Raw genomic sequence first — 20,245 nt, forward strand, 5'->3', positions numbered from 1 at the left:
AAGGTTTTGTGTTGTTGGACTTGTCAGCAAAACTAGTCCTTTAAAACATGAAAATAGTTTGGTTGCAACAGGAACTGAGATCTCATTCTGAAAACCTCATCTGAATGTAATGAAAAAAAGCAACATTTGATCATATGACTTAAAGGATCAAGTATCTTCCAATTCCTGCCCAGAAACAATTATTTTGACTATTGGAATATAAAGTATAGCAACAGAAAAAAATAAATGAAAATTTAAGAAAAAAAAAAAGGATTGCATAGTCACCTTGTTTACAGTAGTATTACAGCATAGTAAATGTGGATCCATAAAATAGAATACTTGGCAGCACGGACCTAAATTCATTGTTATATTTAGGGAAGCCAGGGTTTACTTCAGATTTGCTCCACTCTGTTCTCAAAGACTGGATGCCCAGCCATAGCTGAGGTGTGCTTCACTGCTCTCCAAGAAAAGAAGTCCAGTCGGCACACTCCAAATATGCTCGAAAAGTGTGAGCCAGAATTGGGAATGATATGGAGATCTGTTTCAGCAGTGCACTTTTGATCTGAACCAAAACACTACTGCAGGACCAAGAAATCTGGCAGCCTTCAGAGTCCGAAATAGAAGTCAACAACATTTCTCTAGCATCAGCTCCTGCACTCACGTTCAAGCAGGGCCATGCCAGAGTGCCTTAAAACTGCAGGTCCCCATACATGAAGTGTTTCCTCTTCCTGACAGGCTCCAGATTTTTTGTAGGAAAGACTTTCACTTGTAGTTTCTGAATTGCCATCATGACTCAGTAAGATGAGTGATGACAGTATTAACAGTCTGTGAGGCTACCTGAACCACAGGTAACGCAAGAACATACAAAGATGCTTCATGAAGGGAAAGGAAACTAGACATAACTCAGGGCCAAACCAAAAAAATGCTAATATTTTCTAATTCTGACCCAGATATTATACTCTTCCTTTCATCAGAAAGTTCATCCATGTCTCGCTCACACCACCATGCAAGGCAATGCACGCCAGATGCAAAGACTATCGTCTGACGGGCATATTGAATGGCTAGCAAGCAGTAACATTTTGACCATTTATAGTGACTGCTGTTTTAGCCAGTATTTACCCATAGTTACTAGTTAACGAAGGAAGTGAAAAACATTACAACCGTATAGCAGTGATGCTAATGATGAAGTCATACCATACCATACCAGCATTTAAGATCCATGTCTTGGAGGGGGGGAAGGAGGCAAGTAGGAATACTCAGTACAGATTCTGCATAGTAGAAGGATGTGTTGTACTAGAGCAGCACAACGGTAGATGGAATCCACTGCACAGGAATCAAACACAGATAAAGAAGTACGGAAATTGGTATGTCCCTCCCACATCCGAGATGATTATTAGCAAGTGTTTGGTAAAATACTATCTTTTCTGTATCAGAGAGAAATACAACTGAAGAAAGAATCGCGTTTAGTGGAAAACGAGAGTGTTCTTCCATGCCACTGCCTGACACTGAATCTTGCTAATGCTGCCTGGATACGTTACATATGAGTAAAGCAGATATTATCAACCCAACAGAACTGTTAGACCCTTCCAGCACAGTCTACACGAAAGCACGCATTGCTCGCCACCAAAAAGGGACCTACCATGTGCAAGACAAGGGTGGCAGGACTTCAGGTGAGGCACATACTCCATTCCAGGGCTAGTAAACGTGTCTTTAGAAAAGGCATGCTCTCTGCAGGAAGAGCTTGGGTTCTCCAGGCACTCAGCTGGCAAAGATTTCCCACTTACCCTGCAAGAGCAGACTTTTCAAACCCTAGCTGTAAGCTACACAGCTCCTACCAAACTGTCCATTGAGAAACTCCTTTTTGTTGTGACACGCTAAACCTCCAGCCTGACATGAGGTTCATGTGGGCTGGACCTCTGCTCCCACAGAGCCATGACAACTTCAGTCATGTTTTTTTTGAAGCGTTGTGCCATTAAAGACTTCGTGCCCTGCGTTTGCATGGCTTCACACTGTGCTCGAGGCGGGAGCAAAGACTGAACATGACAGCGCATTCAGCAGACACAGGTCTGCTAAACCTCTGTGGCAAAGCATTCAGGTTTTACTTCTATCACAGATGATAGTCAAGAGATATGCATGCATTTCTGAGTTTGCTGTTTGGGTTTCTTGTTGTTTTTCAAAATTAACAGCACTATATATATTTTTTTTAAACCTGAAGTCTTTATATTAGAACTTGATTCCTTTTAGTGTTATCCTGGATTTAAGGGTTAAACTGCAATCAAAACAGGACTGGGTATTGCGTTTTTTTTTTTCCTCCCCCCCACAAACCTCTCAATAACAGCACATCTCTAGAAATACCTATCCAAAACTCCAAAACAAAAACATCACATCTTTAGATCTGCCTCTAGCAAAGATTTAGCGTAAGTAAACACGTATCTTGTTTCAACAGTTATTTTCCCTGCTATCTCAGATTCATTTTTCAATGGAAAAAATGAAAATGAAGAAGTCTGCTGAATAAAATCCACCCAACAGGTCAAAAGCAAGGTGAGACCTCCTGAGGGCTCCTCTGAGAATTCAGCCAGGAACATTCCAATTATTCCTTTATTGGTTTAACTGCCCGCTAGGCAACAGATGGTCAAAAATCTGTATCAAAGTAGGGGCTGCAGCATCGGACTATTTTATTATGAATGTTTCCTGATAGAACAAACTCTGTAAGTCTCAAAAACTTAGATTTGATAAAAGAGAAATATGAATGAGCTTTATTAGGAAAGCTTTACTTGTAGTCCTCTGAAGCATTAGAAAACAATACAAGGTTTTGTGCTGGTCTTTTGTTATGGGTTTTTGCACCGTTATGTTTAGCAACATTCACACTATAACAGATTTTTAAAGCCACTGATCACAAAGATGAACATGCAATCAATAAAACAGGTTCATTAAAAACCTTTTTATGAAACTCAAAACCAACTTCAAGGTATTGAAAGGGGTAAAAGCCCTTCTGCAGTTTTTCCCGGGATTCACATCCTTAAATATTCAATGTAGGAAAAAAAATCTTAACCTGAAAGGTATTTTGGCAGAGAGATCAGGAAAGAGAAAAATAACATTATCAACTAAATTCAGCCAGTAGATTCTCCATGATAGTGATCTTCTCATTTCTTTTGTTAATTTGCTAAAGCTTGATGAGACTTTCATATTGACCGCAGAATAAAGGTGATATGTCTTACAAAACAGCAATAACTTTCAGATTTTGTCTTTAGATATGACAGTCTGCACCCATGGAAAAATTCATTTAGCAGGTAAATTGCATTTAGCACCTAACTGGCAGTGAAGCTGAGAGGACACACACGTTCTGAAGAGACTGGATGGAGCTTTTTCCTCCCAGAAAAAGCCCGGAACCATGGTTTCATGTCATGCTGCAACTTTCTCTCTCCCCGCCTCCCCTAACATTCCTGCAACAGATTTTGAAGTTCTATCAATTACTTCGGCTTCCACCACTTGAAAGACCTTGTTTATGCATGGTGTACCACAGGGATGTGCCAGCTGCCTCTGCTGAGCCCAGCACCTGTGCAGTATGGTACTCCACTTGAAGTCTGGTGTGGGTTTATTGCAAAGAGGTTTCTAAAAAATTGATAATTTGCACCTGTTACCATCCCAAATGCACCTTGGGATGTGTCAAAAGCTTTGAATGTGTTGCAGTGGCACTTACCGCAATGCTTTAATCACGTATCCAATTAGGGAAGAATACCTATCTAGTCTTGCTAAGTTATCATTTCTTGCACTGAAATGAGCCACAGTTGTTCTTCCTACCATCTGGGAATAAAAAGAAACAGCCAGCTGCAAATTAGTACGCTCCCCACCTCCAGTTCTGAAATAAAAGTTGCTTTATTTCACCATCAGAAAGAACAGAGCATGAAAACAGTGAATGAACTGGTATTGTGGGCAGTAAGGAATCATCACACGACATTAAGAAATTAGGCCATTTCATGGTGTGGAGTTAAAATCAAATCTGTAAGCAGCATCTTTGCACTAAAATGCAACCTCACATAGAAGGAAGTGTTATCTACTAGATACAGCAGGGGAATAGGAATTTATACTTCTAATCTTGTTATTGATTTAACATGTGGAACTCAGGGAAATTACTAGCATCAGCTCCCTTGTTTGGCAGAGGAAGACACATAGTCCTTACCTATCTTTGTAAGATACTTCAATATTTCATATGTAAATCAAACAAACATCATAATGCATTTGCATACAAATAAATCCTAGTTCTGTCTTCTAACAGCTATTTCTCAGAAACATGAAGAATTCAACAGCGTAAAGGCAAAATAGGAGCAAATCAATTTAACACAATTAACAAAAATAACTAAAGCAACTAACAAAAACACACAGAATTGAAGTGCATTAGTCTCCACTTTTACACGCGACACATTCCATCTGGAATATTCATTTCTAACTTAAAAATAATAATTAAGCAAAATTAAGAGACAATATTTACACAAGGGCCAAAGTGAGACACTTTTTCTGATGCGATGACTTATTCTAAACTCTAAATCACAGTCCTAAATATGATGCTTGATGGTACTCCGCCATCTAAATACACTCACAGTTTCATGCTCAAAATAGAACATTAATTTGCAAGGCCCAACGGGGAAATACTTCAACTGTTGTTACTGAACCATAAGCAAATTTTATAGATACACTAGTCCTATGGAATCATTCACATGTTTAGGACATCCACATAGCGAACACTAATAGTGGGAACCATAAATTTGATTAGTTACACTGGAATCAGGATGCCCAGGATAATCACAACTATATGTCCTGCCAATAAATAAAGGGAAAGGAAAAGAAAAGAAAGGAACAGCTCTGTAGTTGGACATACTATTTCTGTTCATAAGAGGATGAACCGTAGATGGTTTTGCTTATCTAGGAATTATTTAGAAATAGCAATGTAGCATTTAGAAAGGCAAACTACAGATACAAGATATTTAGCCAGCAATGTAAAGATACAGGGCAACTTAAATGATGTGTGGTTTTCAAACACTATTATCTGTTTAGATGAATGATAATTTATTTTAAAATGGTGAACCTCTCTTCAGTTTGTTAGAGAAATATCTCTTGGTGGGGTATTTGATGTTTCCACAAATTCTTACAGCTATAGGATGATTTTCCTAGTGAAAATATATAATTCTAACCTCTTAGGGACAGAGTAAGATAGCCCTGCATATAATGAAAGCAGGCAGCATTAAATCAGTAGGACGATTCACCAAAAACACACCAACTGCTCAGTCACAATTCCGGACCCAACATATCAGTCAAGCACCGTCAACACTCACCAATGATTTTGAGTCCATTTCCTTAAATCCCATTATGTTAAGGTAGCACACATATCAGAAACGCTTAGCAATCATTCAGGCTGAAGACTGAATCATACTAAGGTTTCTCACGTTCAGCACCCTCCTGTCATCAGTGCTTGCGTTTGAGAACTGTGACCAACGTGAAAAAGTCTGGATGGATGCAACCTGTGACTCTCCAGGGAAAGTGGGATGCTGTAAGTGGCACCTCTTAGACCTCAATATAAAAGGAAGGGGAATGTAAAATGGTTGGTAATTCCAAAATAAAGGCTTAGCACTGAATAGCCTGGAGCAGCAATGTGTAAATTGATAATTAACACATCTTTGCAAGTATCTGTCCCTATGAACGCATCCAATTTCTTGTAATTGTCAATGATCAGAATCTGTAAGCTAGTTACAGTAACTAAACACAACAACATGACTGCGTTAATTCCTTACTAGCTTCAAAGATGATGTAATTTATCATATAACACTAGTTACCTAGTGGGAAAAAATAAAGTTCTCCTTGAGATGTGTTTACCTGAGGTATACTGGACAGATTAGTGGTGGCATCTGTATTAACGAAGAGAAGACCTGTTATGTTTTCAGCTTTGCTAGCTGTCATTTTATTCCTACTTGTAACAATGCTCCTTTACAAGGGGCAACGAGCAATTGTCGGATACATTATCATTACAGGAAACATGTTCTTACGTTGCCAGCTCCTTTCTTACATTTGTTGTTAATTTGGCCATGCATTTTTGATTCTTTCCATGCTTTCACCAAGTTGTTACATGAAATGTCTAACCTAATCCTGGAGTTACTGCTGGGAAAGAAGATCCTTTTCTCGGTCTGGGTCTACCCTCTCTCGCACTGATTGTTTTTCTGGCTGCAATAATTCAGACCAAACCAATCCAGCAGCAACACTTTTCTTCTAGTCTGATAAATTGACTTGGCTTACTGTTGTGGTCCAGCAGGTAACAGTCCTAGCACAGCGAGTAAGACTGGACCATAGGGTGGCAATCAGGAGTCGGAGACATCTTCCTTTCACTAACAGAGCTGTTGGGTAGGCTCAGCCCATTTTGTTTAACATCACCCTGAGCAAACGTTTCACTAGGTATAAGGAGAGGCAACCAGCACGCTAAAGCAGAGCAAACACTGCCTTCCCACAAAGGCTACTCACGCATTTGGTAAATTATGGGGCCTGTATTAACGGATGTTTAGTTTGTTTTCTACACAGAATACACAATGAAACAATACCTTAAGAAGGGAGTGGCAATATTTCTGGAGTCTCCATTGAAGGAAAGATACAGAAGTGTGTATTGCACACTTTGATAAGGCTTCTGCAAGTACCTATTCAAGCAGCTCCAATTTCCTCTAATATTGCTGAGCCAAAAAACTACTACTAAAGGAAAAGAAAAAAGAATATTCAATGAAAGAAAATGAAAGCCTGCTGAAGCACACCCACAGGATGGGAAATCAGCTTACTGCATGGGAACGCAGCCTAGCAGCGTGAGCAGCGAACTGCAAGACAAAATTCACAGGCTCCTGTTCTTAACCATTCTAATGATTCTTACATGATCTTTCACAACTGTTTTTTCTCTTTGTCTTAGTTCATCCTTTTGCAAAAATACATATGGAAATATCACTCTAATCTCACAACATGCAGGAGATAATAAAAGCGCTGTAATCAGTAAAGCAGTTCCTGGTATGCGCCTGCTTCAGGATCTACTGATATGTGGTGTTACAGAAATGGGAAAGATTATCACCTTCTCCCTCATGGCATCTCAGGACACGGTATAATGCAAGGAAACTTCTGTTTGAGATATTGAGAGAGTTTCTGTCTTTTGCTTTGGTTGAGATTCATGGATAATAATAACTTCTAGTGTAAAGCACACTTTCCTCGAAGCAGTGTCCAAAATTCTGTCAGGTGGCAATTACCCCCTGAAAGCATGATCTGAACATTCAGCTGGCTTCCTTTAGCACAAATAGCTGCACTAAAAGACATGACTGAAAGATAAATCTTTATCTTTGCACTATAGATAGGCAGAATGTAAATGCATAATAACTCCAATAATGAACTAAGGCAGAAGTTTGCCCTTAGATTTACTCTTTTCTTATCGACAGGAATTGTTAATTCACACAATGTAACATCATGTACTGTTCACAGTTCTTTGCTTGCCCAACTGGACTTGCAGCAGTGGACCAGAAGCCAGGCTGGGGGCCTGGACTTCTCTACAGACGTGTAAATGCACATAGGTAAATTAAACAATCTCTTACCCTCACATGAGAGCGCTTCGTTGCCAACTATTAACCATTCAAATGATTTACAGCATTTTACATTCATTTCTGTGCATCACTCCTACAGTTTACAGTAGCTAGGACTTTCAAAGAGTAACACAATGATGGGTCTTTGAGCCTTAGTCATTTTTGCTATACTGCTGAGTCAGCATTCCAGTACTAAATAAAAATACAGCCATGAAAATAAGTAACAAGACATGCTATGAAGTGTTTAAAAATTAATTGCCCATTAGTAAATCATACAGCCTAGGGATTCCAAAACTATACAAGAGATGGAAGTTCTCCGGTTTGCTTTAGGGTTTTCTCATTTCCTGTAGGCTATAGGCTTCAAAGGGAAAGATCTATGCCATTCTTGTACAGCACGCAGTTGGGAAAATAGCAACTTAAATAATATACAGAGTAGAGATTTCATGGCCTTCTCACATTAATCTGAAATACAACAAGCAGTTTTTAGGGCTTTTTTTTTTGTCCTCCTTTTATGAAGTGAGATGTATAAGATTGTACAATGAAGTCCCCAAGAGTTAAACATCCAAGCTACTTAATTTTTTAGCAGATCTCTGAACACATTGCTACTTTCTGAACACAAGGGTGTTTTTCACTACAGCCTTCTTTAGTATGATCACAGCCTATGGGAGAAGAGGTGAAATCAGGATGTTTGCTTTGCTTTTGATGACTCTGAAGTAACAAATCCCTTTTCAAACTATATTGTAAACAAAGGAGGATGGATACCTACTCTAGCTTGCCTCTGGACTTTGGCACTACTACTGCATGTTGCAATGTCTAAGCCTGCCAATCACATTTTAAAAGCATGACCAAGCGAAATATGTGTTCATACTGTGCCACGTAGGTTTAAAATAACAATGAAAGTAAAAGACCAAGCGTCACATAAGAGACAATTCAGTATGGGCTTTAAAATAAAAACATGCATAAGCCCCATTCCGTGTTCTAGTGCTGCCATCACTTGAGGTCTTCTGAAGGATTACCGTTGCATCGTAATGCTGAGAAATCTTCTCACTTTTTGAAATAATTGTAGTTTTAGTATGTATTTAACTCGTGTGTGTAACAAAAAGGGAGAAGTTTCTGAAACAACAGTAAATTTTACAGTCCTTGTTGAGTTGGCTGCCTCCTTTTCTCTTGATGCAGGAGACCTTTTCCCTGCAGTTCTGTGTTTAGTTTAGCTTCAGGATACTCGTGTCACCTTTTACAGACAAGAAGATGCAAAAGCAGATGTGCACTTGTGACAGAATTCCCAGCAGGCTTTAGAGTTATATATTTTTCTGTAGGGCAGACTATTTTTCTGTTTCCCAACAGATCATGTGCTCAGACTTTTACTCTCACTGCATGTTTCTATATGAAAAGCCTGGTATACAGCTTTTATCAACATTGCGGGAAACACGCTGAAACAAATGTGTAACTTATTTGCTATTTTAATCACTTATAGTTGTATCAACTAAATGCAGTGCCTTTACTGTAAACACTGAATGAAGAATATTTAACCTCTAAATAAAATACTTTCAGTAAAGTGGGAAAAAGGATTTCTTTTACAGTCGTTTCAGCATACTACAACTAGCAATATCATACAGCCAGTACAACAAAGAAACTAAGTCCCAAAAATCTAAGTGCTGCCTGGAATGAATTTTCTTTTGCAAAAGCCAGAATTCTGAAGCTAGATTCATCTATCATTAGAATTAAGCTTCTGCTTATAAAAAAATTAAAGGGTAAAGAACAGTACAGTGTATGTCTTAACCCTAGCATTTCAATATTTAATTCTGGTTGGTCCCCCCCACCCTTCAACCAACTCATGTTTCTACTCTTAGAAACCATCTGTGAAGTAGCTACTGCTAAATACTTTAAGGTTATTTAGCTGATTTGATTTAAAAAGTCTTTAACTAATTGAAAGACACAGAAGGAGGTACTCGGATACTACATATAGCATGAAATTCGGAGGTAGGTTTTAACCTTTCATTTTGGATTCTGGAGTTATTTTTAACACCTTCAGAAAATACATTCAGTGTGTGGAACATGAAATGCTCAAGGAGCAAGAGAGATGACAAAACCCCATTTCTCATGGTACTAGTTCTCTCAAAAGCCGCATTTGAGGCAATATTAAATTATGCTTGAAAACATTCTGTAAAGTTCTGGTTACTCCAGAAGTTTTCACTTTTTACTTCAGAAGTAAAAAGACACAGAAAGCCTTTGCTCCCTGTTAGTGTAACAAGAGTCTGGACTCACAATTTTCAGAAGAAAGATGGAAAAATGATGTTAAAGTTTCTACTGGTAAATAGTATGTAACTTTGTCAGAGGGCACAGCCTCACTTTCTCACACACAAGCACAGCAGTACTCAGAAGACTACTGGGTTGGCTTGTTCAGCTGGCAAAACCTGTTTCCCAGACCAACCTCCTCCCCTCCCCCCCCCCCCCCCCCCCCCCCCCCCCCCGCGCTGCTGGGGAATATTGCCTAAGCGACATGGTTGCTTCTGCATCTGCATGCCCCCAGTTCCTCACAGATGCTGTGATACCTTCTGAAGCTGCTTTAGCTACTGGCACAGAATCAGTTTAGAGTACAGACTATGGTAATACCTAGGAAGAAGCATCAGTTATTAAATGTTTGGGGTCTGGTGACAGCTGGTGTACCATTTCGATTCATATGTGCTTTTCCTGCAAGGAAGTTTTCATACTCTGTTTTCAGAGATGAATGTGTATCTTTTTCTTTCCAGGGGAGAGAAAATCCATCTGTTCTTGCAAAAGCCACCCTGATATTTTTCTGAAGCACAGCCACTTGAAAAGCTTTGCTTCATTCATTCCTTTCAGTCCTGGTCTTAACCAGGACCGCTTCACTGTTTTGTCCTCATAAGAAACACAATCTATGTAAGGTTTCAGCTAGGTTCTTAACTGAAAAACAAACTGACACATTTCTCCTCAGGTCTTCTGGGTCATCATCAGTGACTACTCTAGGACTTTGGTTGAATTTTGTACAAATATCATAACCATCAAGCAGCTGACATCAGATCCAGAGAAACACAGAGGAATTTAGATAGCCAATTCCCAAGAAACTTTTTATTGCTATTCTTTAATCCTGAAGGCATCAAAACGCTCACAGGTATCCCAATTTTTCGCAAATTGCTAAAATTCCACTTCTGCACATGGCGAGAAATAGCCTGGTCTTCATATAGTTTAGCAGTCTGTAGCCTACTTTATAATTAACCTGGAGTAGTGGCTAAAGTAGACTTTTCTCCATTATGACGTTCTTCCACCCAAAAACCCCACAGATTATTAAAATGATGATGCAGTGGGCCAAAGTAAAACAAAGAAAGAACAAAAAACAGCTAACAAATAAATGAAAACAGGAGAAACTATGGATTTGAAAGAAGACTTATTTTAAATTACATTCACATAAAAGTGAAAATCCTACTTAGCAATGGTCAGTAACTGCAGGATTTAATTGTTAAGTTTTAGAAGTCCTGCTCTGAAAGCGCATATAACTTTTAGCTTAGGATTTGACTTGGAGATGTCAGTAGAATGGTAATAAAAAATCCAGCTTTGCAAAAGGATTACAAATAGAAACTTTTTAATGAAAGGCAACTTTTTGAGACTACTCTCTTCCTTTCAATAAAGATGTAAACATCACAGAACAAAATAAAGCCAGAGTAATAATTAAAAATAATAACAGAGTAACAGGAGGCCATGGAATCCACCTGTGACAAACAGCAAATAATTTCAACACAGCTAAATTAGAAAAAAAACGCAGAGAAACAGCAAAGTTAACACTTACAAAAAGCGAGTCAATAAGCCTAGGGCAAAACACCAGTAAGTCAGTCCTGACCCCACTTACACTCTGTGTATCACACAGAGTTCAATGGACTGGGTTTGTGATTTTTTTTTTTTTAATTTTTTTTGCATGTGTATTTCAGCAGAGGAACAATGACCCTAGATCTGACATAGAAGGACTACACAGGCAGCGGCTGCAGGCCTTCACCTGTGGAGAGCTGCTGCACTGGCTCCTCGTCACTGGGGATTTTGCAAGGCAGGTGGAACAGCGAGACAGGAGTGAGGGCAGAGCTTGTAAGAGAGACACTCCATCCATCAGCAGCCAGCACCTCTCCAAACAATAATACGGTCATGCTACTGTATGGCTTCTCCAATTTCTGCCAGGAGATGGTTTTTACTACTCATTGGCCTGTTAATCATAAACATTGGATCAGAGCTACTCTTGCCACCCTTTGTTTCAGCAAGCACAAGCAGGAGTTTGGCACAGCTAATTGCTGTACTCACATAAGAAACCAGCAACTGCCACCCTGCCTGGAACACATGACAGGACAGACACAGATTCCCCTTCTGCTACCACCTACTTCAGCAGGGAAAACAAGAACTTCGTCCCTTTGTCCTGGACACACAAGAGATAATGTGACCGACTGGTCTGCTGGCTGTAACTGTCATCTCTGGTAACTAAAGAGTGACTTGCATCCTGAAGCACAGAGCCTAATATACTTCCCCAAAAGTTTACTGTCATTAATTTTGACAAGTACAGGTATTTTGGAGATATTCATACAAGAGATTTTTGGTTTGTGTTTTTGGTGGGTGTGTTTGTGGTTTGGTTTTTTTTAAAAAACTTGTTAAGTCCCTTCTCTTCTGGTTTTAAATTTTATTTTTTCTTTTAATTTCATTTAATATTCCCATGTTTTTGTGTTCTAAGACAGGGAGACCAGAAGCATCCAACCTACTCTCTCAGTACTTGCCTACAGATTTTCATCTTGCCTCCTCTTACAGGCTTCCTTGTAACATGGTAGTCTTTTTATCTCCTCTTCCTAAAGACAGCTAGAAAACCTTAGTTCAAATCCTCATCCTGAGAATGGCATTAAGCCGAACTCAACTGAAACCTCCCTCATCCCAGGAGACAGCATATTAACCCTGGGGCCAGACTAGAATATGACAGCAGCAAGTCTGGAGCTGTTCTACAGTGTATAAAATATAGGAATTTCCCTGAGAGGAAAGCAGACACACAGGCAGACAGAATGACTCTTTCACTTTGTGTTTATATTGCTTAATCTGAGAGGTGGGACGCCCAGTTCCAGGACAGTCTACTGATCTATATGGAAGGGGACAGCCTCAGGGACAGTCGCTATGACTACCCTGTAGCATTCAACCACTCTACTGGGGCACAGGTTCAAATCCCTCCAAGCAAGGGAGGGAGAAGAATGTGGTTTCTCACATACTAAGTCAGTGCCCAAACAGTTGGCCTATTGAATGTAATCCTTCTCCTCTGGCATCTTTCTAAACTTACCTCTTCATTTCCTTTGCTTTTCTTAGGAGCACTCCAGTATAAAAACCACTCTGTTGCAGAGCTCGGCACAGTCTCGCTTTGTCTCCTAGATCATCCCCAGCAAATCACCTTTTCCTGTCGATGTCGTTGCTAAGTAACAAACAACTCTGGAAAGAGAAACAAAGCCCCTTCCCAAAGTTTGGCATCCCCACCCTGGTGAATAGCTGCGATTTGTCACTCCTATTTAAATGATCCATGAGTGCTACAGGCAGAGCAGTAGTACAATGAAGTTTAGTTTTCTGCTGGAGTCAGAGGTGACAACTAGCGAGACTGATGCGAGTTTAAACCATCACAAAGCTTGTATGTTTTCATACAAGAGGCAACAGAGAATCTTACGACAGGTCTCTAGACATACATTTGGTATGAATTATGAAATGTGTATTTCATAATACACTTCAGTGTGTATTAATGAGCTAACACAGGCAACCTCAGGGACGCAGGCCACATATTCTGGTGCCAGCAAAATAAAATATGCTTTTTACATTAAATTCAAGTATGGGACAAAAAATTCTGCTTTCCTTAAAGCCTCTGTGAACTATCCTCTTTCTAATTAAGTTAAATTCACATTCTTCCGTGAGGTATGAAAGACCCAAGTAGCCTCTTCCACCAGAAGGGCTCTATTGTAAGAGCATATGAATCTTACAAGGGAGCATTACAAAGACATCGCGATGCTTTCACGGCATTTCTTAATCTTCCACGGATATGTTAGGATCTGTACTGCACGCTAAATATGCACTGGATGGGGAGTCTGTTCCCCTGAGGGGGAAGAAAAGCTAAAAAGACCACTTCTTGACAGAAGAACATGGAGAAAGTGATGGAGACTGGCAGGTTTCTCTCTCCCCAGTCTCTCCATACAGGCTGCACCTTCTTTTGCAGTCCATCCACTGACTCCAGCACAATCTCCCAGCCTGCTGTCTTTCATAAAGACATAGTTTAGTTTCTCTTGCAAATCATCAGTAACAATGCTCATGAGAATCAGACCTAACAGAGAATGCCCTTACAAATCAATTTGTATATGCATTAACGTTAACTCCTCATACTGCTTGCCAGGGAGACTCACATAAGCTATTTAACTTGAATGCAAAACTTTCCTGAAAGCCATATTGTTTCTTTACTAGTCCTTCAACCAAACAGTTCCAAGGTAACATCCACTGTCAGCATTTAGCTACAACTACTGCATAGATGTTCGTTACTCTCTTCAGAATCCATCAAGCAGAACTCGGAATTCCGTACATCATGGATCTTGGGCATCATTCCTTGTAACGCAGCAAAATATACCCATTCTCAGCACCAACACTGAAACTGGTACAGGCTAAGTTCTGGAGAAGATGCTGATATTCACTAACCACGTTGCAGATAACCACATTACGGGCTTCAGAAGCAGTGGCATACTAACAGCCCTCTCCTCCCTTCTCTTACTGTCTTGACTCCTGTGGCTCAGTTGAGAGTCCAGCCTATTCTTAACCAAAAAATGAAAAACATGCATTGCCATCATAGAAGATGCAAACTCTCCTCACTCTTCCTCTGTAAATCCCTAATCGGGACAAGTCTATCCTAGCTTCCTTGTAACGTGTGTCTTGCCAACTCTATCACAACAGAGAAGGATCCAAGCTCTTTCTCAGCATCCCTCTGGTATCCAAGTGTTAAATAAAACCAACAGTCATGTTTGTGATGGAGGCAAAAATACTCAAAGCTGGACAGTCAGAATTCGACTTACGGTCCTTTTGCATAAAAGGCCGTGGGATATCCTTACAGTGAGACGACCCTTTCCAAAAACAAGTGTAAAAATACAGGCCCTAAGTTCATAAACTGGCATCTCCTTTCCTTCAACAAATGGAAGCCCCTTTACTCTTCCTTCATATCTTGCAACACAACCAATATAAATTCCTTTTTTTACTCCATTCTGCTTACAATTCCTGTAGTGCAGTATTGCCATATTGCACCATTATGGGATAAGACCTTTGAGCCTAACAGCACACCAAGAACAGTGAAAACACTACCTGGGAAAGCTAGCACAAGAATTACTTAATTTTTATTGTTAGAAACAAAACACATATTTGTACAGATGGCCCCACAACAAAGCCGACCAGAAATGATTGCTTCAGCAAGCTCATTCATGACATCTAGCACTGAGACAAGCTATGACCACAGATGTGCATAAGGTCATAATTACAGAGTTTCCAAGGCAGATGCTATTTAAATGCACACAACTGTACATTCTTACTGTTTACGTTGTCAATGATTAATGACCAAATTGCTTCCTCTTGCACACTGCTCATATGGCAACCTGCTCATATGGCACAACTGCTTAAGTTGCACAGGGAGGAATAAAGTTAGAAGAGAAACCTGCTGTTAGCCACTGCTATTATCTGCTGAAGCCTCAGCCCCAGTCCATTTCACTGCCCTTTGTTTGCCTGTCCTCCAAGCAGCTTGTGACTGTCCTGTGACAGTCCATGTGTGCAGCAATATAAATTGCTTTCAATTAACAGTGCCTTACTATGTTTATTCAGCCAGATCCCTCCATTTAAGAATTTTTTCCAAATTCTTAACTGGCTTTATCATTTTCTTCGAGGATTTTCTCTAGTTAGTAAGAAGCCAAAGAATATAATAAGGATTGGGGGGGGGGGGGAGGGGAAGAAGTGGAGTTGGGGATGCTAAAATTAAACACTTTCCTTATATAGAAAACTAAAAGGCTGTGAAATAAGCCTTGTCCTCTGTGCAAAGGGTAGGTGTGCGTTTATTTAGATGATGAATGACAAATTCAGTCAGCTGAACACAAGGAACATCCCAGTGCTCCCTGCAATTTCATTGCACTTATCCTAGCAGAGAAGCAAGCCTCAGCCGGTACCATCAGCACCAGGGTTCTCTTTTCTGCATTTGTCCTTACTGTACTTGGCAGAGAGAGCGTGTTTCAGGTGTACAGTTTGGAATAATCCAGCATTGTTTGAATGTTCAAACACTTCCAGACAGCTGTTTGAGATGACGAGGCAGGTTCTGTTTCTTGCTTGTCTTTCACTTTAATGATCATGTCAAAAGATTTGAAAAATTTCTTGCACAGGTGCAGAGTAAATTGGGGGGCAAAAAAACACACCTCAAGAAATCTGTGCTCTCTGGGAAGAGTTTGAACAAGTGTTGGACATACTATATTGGTCTGGATTTACACTTGTCTACTTGCACAAGTTATTATTTATATTAAATAGGAAACAAGTAAAGCTAAAGGCCACTGCACAAACCAAGAAACTGATGGATTTTTATTTTTTTTTTCTTTGAAAGAAGCCCAACCCAAAGGACTATCAGACATAGAAGGAAGTACCATCATTCAATGCATGGTCTATTACGTCAGTGATGACTAGATGAACTTCAGTTTCTGAAATTCACAGAAATAATGATATCACGTGCATTTCAGACCTCTGTGTTTTCTAAGCATATGCCTTTTAAGTGGAGTTTTCTAAAAGGTTTTCAATTTGACAATGGTATTTTGTCTTTTCAGTACTTTCCTTGTAGGGCCTCTATGATCAAATCAGCTATGCATGCAGGGCCAGGTTATGCCTTGCCCTTTAGCAGATGTGCAGTGGGAAAGAGATGTTTGTGCCTGAACTGTACCACCAAATACAAATATCCTGTACCTATGCTTTAACAGGCAGTACTAAAGTGTTACCAACTCAGTCCCATTCCCATTTTTTGATTGATTCATCTCTAAATGCATATTGCCAAATTTTAAAATAATAAACTACAGGGATTGTGAATTAGATTTTTGTCTGATGAAAAAAATGAGGAATTACATACACCATGCTGTATAAGACCAAATAGAAAAGCAGGACCTTTTTTAATATCCTTTTTTTTTAAAGTGCAGGTTATTACTGTATAGAAAAAGTAATTTGAATACAAAAATAGCTCTTGGACAAAATAATTTACATCTTATAGTACAAGTATAACTGATAAGGAATGGAAACAGACATCATAAGGTCAAATGGAAACAGGCATCATAAGGTCAATTCAGCACCTTAAGGTCCATTACAGTTTTACTGAAGGGAAAAATAAAAAAATTAAAAAAGATTTAAACGCCGAATTTAAATTTCACGCTTTTCTCACCAACATTATTACTATACATTGACTAAAGCTTAGGTATTTATTCACTACAAGCATTTAATTGTCACAAGCATGTCACTTTCTCTCTTCTTACAAATCCTAGTTATTAAAACAAGAGGGGAGGTATTACAGGGACACCCATAACCCTATTTCACTTCTTAAAAAAAACCCACAACTCCTTATAACAAGCAGACAACCTGATCTCTAAACTCAGTGACAACTATTTTTAGGACAGGCGCTGCCTGTTTGAAATCAGTCAGGAAGCACCAAAATAAGATCAAGTAAGTAAATTATTCAATGTCATTATTGATATCAGCTGATTATATTTCCCACAATAGAAAGAATGCTTACGGGGGGGGAAGCACTGCATCTTTCATAGTTGCATCAATGTACTGCCAAGACTCGCAGCCCTCTGATTGGACTAATTTTAAGGCGATTTTTTTTTTTTTTTTAAAGCTTTTCGTATTCGAGAAGCCTTTGTTATGTATCGCAGTGAGCCACATTCAAATCACCACAGCCCAGCGCAAATGCCCGCACTCATCCTTTGCAAGAGGGCTGTCCGCCACAATCTTATGGGAAACCGCGGCTGTGGGAAAAATAAGTGCTTATAAAAAACTACGGCCAAGGGGATGTGTCCTCCAGCTTTTCAAAACGCCAATGACAATTGCTACGGGGGAAGCAAATTGGACTTATCTTTCAGTCTTTCACGTGCCAAGTACTAAGCAGAAATTGAAGGTGAAATACAAAACTGAAAAACCGAAATTTGACTATTATACCCAGGTTATACCCATTATATTATATGGACTATTATACCCATTTAAAAAAAAAAAAAACAAAAAAAACTTCACAGAAAGAGGCGGGCACCCACGGGCTTTTCAAAAGCACCCACATTTTCAAGGGCGGTGGGGAGGGGGAAGTTGGCAACCCGGCTCTTAATGATGAACAGGGTGGGCTTAAAACCCACGGGTGCTGCCTCTTGCATCAAATATTCCCTTCACACCAGAGAGTTTGGAAAGTAAGGATTACTCTGGAGGCCAACTGCCACCGCCGCCCCCCCCCCCCTCACGCCCAGGGCCGCGGGGCTGGTGCGGGGCCGCCGGCCCCGCACCAGCCCCGCGGCCCTGGGCGTGAGGGGGGGGGGGGGGCGGCGGGCAGAAGGTACACACACACACACAGGCCCTTCTGCCCCCACGCTCCGTGGAAGCCAGCCCCACACCAACCCCTCCACCTCCCCAGCGCGGCCCTGAGAGAGAAGTGGGGTCCGGGCCTCCCCGGAAGGCCTCCGGGCCGCCTCCCCCCCCCCCCCCCGCCCCTCCTTTCCTTACCCGTGGTGGAGAGGACGGTGCTGGCGAAGAAGAGGGAGGAGGTGAAGTCCCAGTTCCAGTTGCCCGAGGCGTTGCTGAGCACCGAGACGCCGTAGTTGCTGGCCTCCAGCACCCGCATGAGGAACTCCTCCAGCTGCCGCTCCGAGAGGCAGGCGTGCTCCTCCAGGAAGCGCTGCTTCAGCTTGCTCAGCTCCTGGCGCAGCAGGTCCTCGTAAGGCAGCTCCACCGAGGAGAAGACCACGGCGCCGAACACCAGGTAGAGCAGGTAACCCAGCGCCAGCAAGGCGAAGCACCAAGCGGAGCGGTGCTGCTCCACCAGCCGCACGCAGGAACTGCCCGCCAGCGACTGCAGCATCTTCCCGAGACGGCGCCCGGGCCGGGCCGCCGAAGGGGGTTGAGGAAGGGGAAAGGGGACGGGGACGGGGAGGTAACGGGGGTGGGGGGGGCCGGTACGGCCGCCGCCTGCCCTCTGTCTCCTGTCTCTCTCTGCGGGCACTGACTTTGAAGGCGCGGAGCGGCGGTGATGTGGCGCTCACGTGGGCGGGCGGCGCAGGTAGCGCGGCTGAGGGGCGGCCTGCTGCCGCCGGCGCAGCGCCCCCACGGCCCGGCCCGGCCGCCTCACGCCTCTGCCGCCGGGCCAAACGGCGCTTTGTCTCTTTCTTTCTCCTCACCGAGTCACGCGTGGGGGCCCCCGGCTGACGCTGGGTGAAGCCGACCGAGCGCCAGCCCCGCGCTCCCTCCTCGGCGGCCCGGCCTCCCGCCGGGGTTTCTTCCCCTTGTCAGGCAAAAGTGCCTGGAGATTTCCTCCCCTCGCTGCCCCCTCCCCCGTCCCCCTCGGTGAGAAACCCCCCCAAACTGCAATTCTTTCCGCTGCTTTTGGTGGTTTTAGGGGCTTTTTTTTGGTTTTTTTTTTTTCCGGTGGTTTTGTTTGTTGTGTTTTTTCCACGTTTGAAAGGGCGCTGGCCAAAGCAGAGGAAGGCAATAACGCGGGAGACGGAGCAGCGCGAAGCAGGGGGCTGAATTTTGGGGTTCGGGGGTGGGATGTGTTCTGGGAGGAACCCTGACGGCAGGCGTTTGCATCCCCTCTCAGCTCCACTGGGACATAACTTCAAAATCGGTCCTGCGGGTAACCTCCAGAAGCCCCATCCAAGCGGAATGAGTCTTTACTCGTTACTTAGTTATCTTTACTTATTTAGTTTTACTCATTTCAGGCCTGCGCTCCTGGAGATACTTACATTTTAATGGTACAAAGTGGCCGGCTAATGCTCAGAGCAGTGCCCACGGTGAATACAAATGCCCCCTGCGTGGTCCCAACCACCAGCCTTCTCAACGTTTTGCTTCAAACACTTCATTCATCATCCGTCTCAAACTCCAGCCAGCAGTCGTACAGCTAACCCGCAAAGAAGTTCCCCACCCCACGAAAGGGAGCAGTGAAAATTGTGGTTTCTCAGAGTGTCCCTTAAGGTGACTAAAGGCAGCTTCTGGAAAACGAGAGAGAGGAGATTCCCTGGTCACATCCTGTGGGGCTCTGCCGCTTCCCTTTCACGTCTCGGCTGATGGCGACTTGTACAGTCACAGAAACACAGTGGTAGCTTGTAAATTAGAAACTTCCTGGGGCTGAGCCAATGAGTTCGGACAGAGTTTATCAAATCCGGCAATGTATCTTAAGTTGTGAGGTACCCCTCTAAGCTGTAAGGACTAAAATGGGAAAAAAGTACAGAAATGAAAGGCACGAAGAAAGTTTTCATGCTGGAAACTTAAAATGATGTGTCAACATTTCCTTTTATACAAAAGCTACACTGGGCTGTGGAATGAATCTGGCCTGGCAGAACGCGCATCCAGTTCCTGGCCCCATTCCTCACTGCCAGCTACAGCTGAGTTGTTCCAGAGGCTTAAGGCCCTCCCCA

The 20,245-nt window shown here is 41.9% G+C and overlaps 1 protein-coding gene across 1 annotated transcript in view; it reads right to left on the reverse strand.

Moving 5' to 3' along the window:
* KCNK1 (potassium two pore domain channel subfamily K member 1) overlaps positions 1-19,074 on the reverse strand; it is a 34,706-nt gene extending 15,632 nt beyond the window's left edge. Inside the window, exon 1 of the mRNA XM_063329026.1 lies at positions 18,339-19,074. Within this exon, the coding sequence (XP_063185096.1) occupies positions 18,339-18,693 (355 nt within the window). The 5' untranslated portion in view covers positions 18,694-19,074. The remainder of the gene's footprint in view (positions 1-18,338) is intronic.
* Between the last annotated feature and the right edge of the window lie 1,171 nt (positions 19,075-20,245).

This window comes from Chroicocephalus ridibundus, chromosome 3 (assembly GCF_963924245.1).
Source record: "Chroicocephalus ridibundus chromosome 3, bChrRid1.1, whole genome shotgun sequence".
In the NCBI taxonomy this organism is placed as follows: Eukaryota; Metazoa; Chordata; class Aves; order Charadriiformes; family Laridae; genus Chroicocephalus; species Chroicocephalus ridibundus.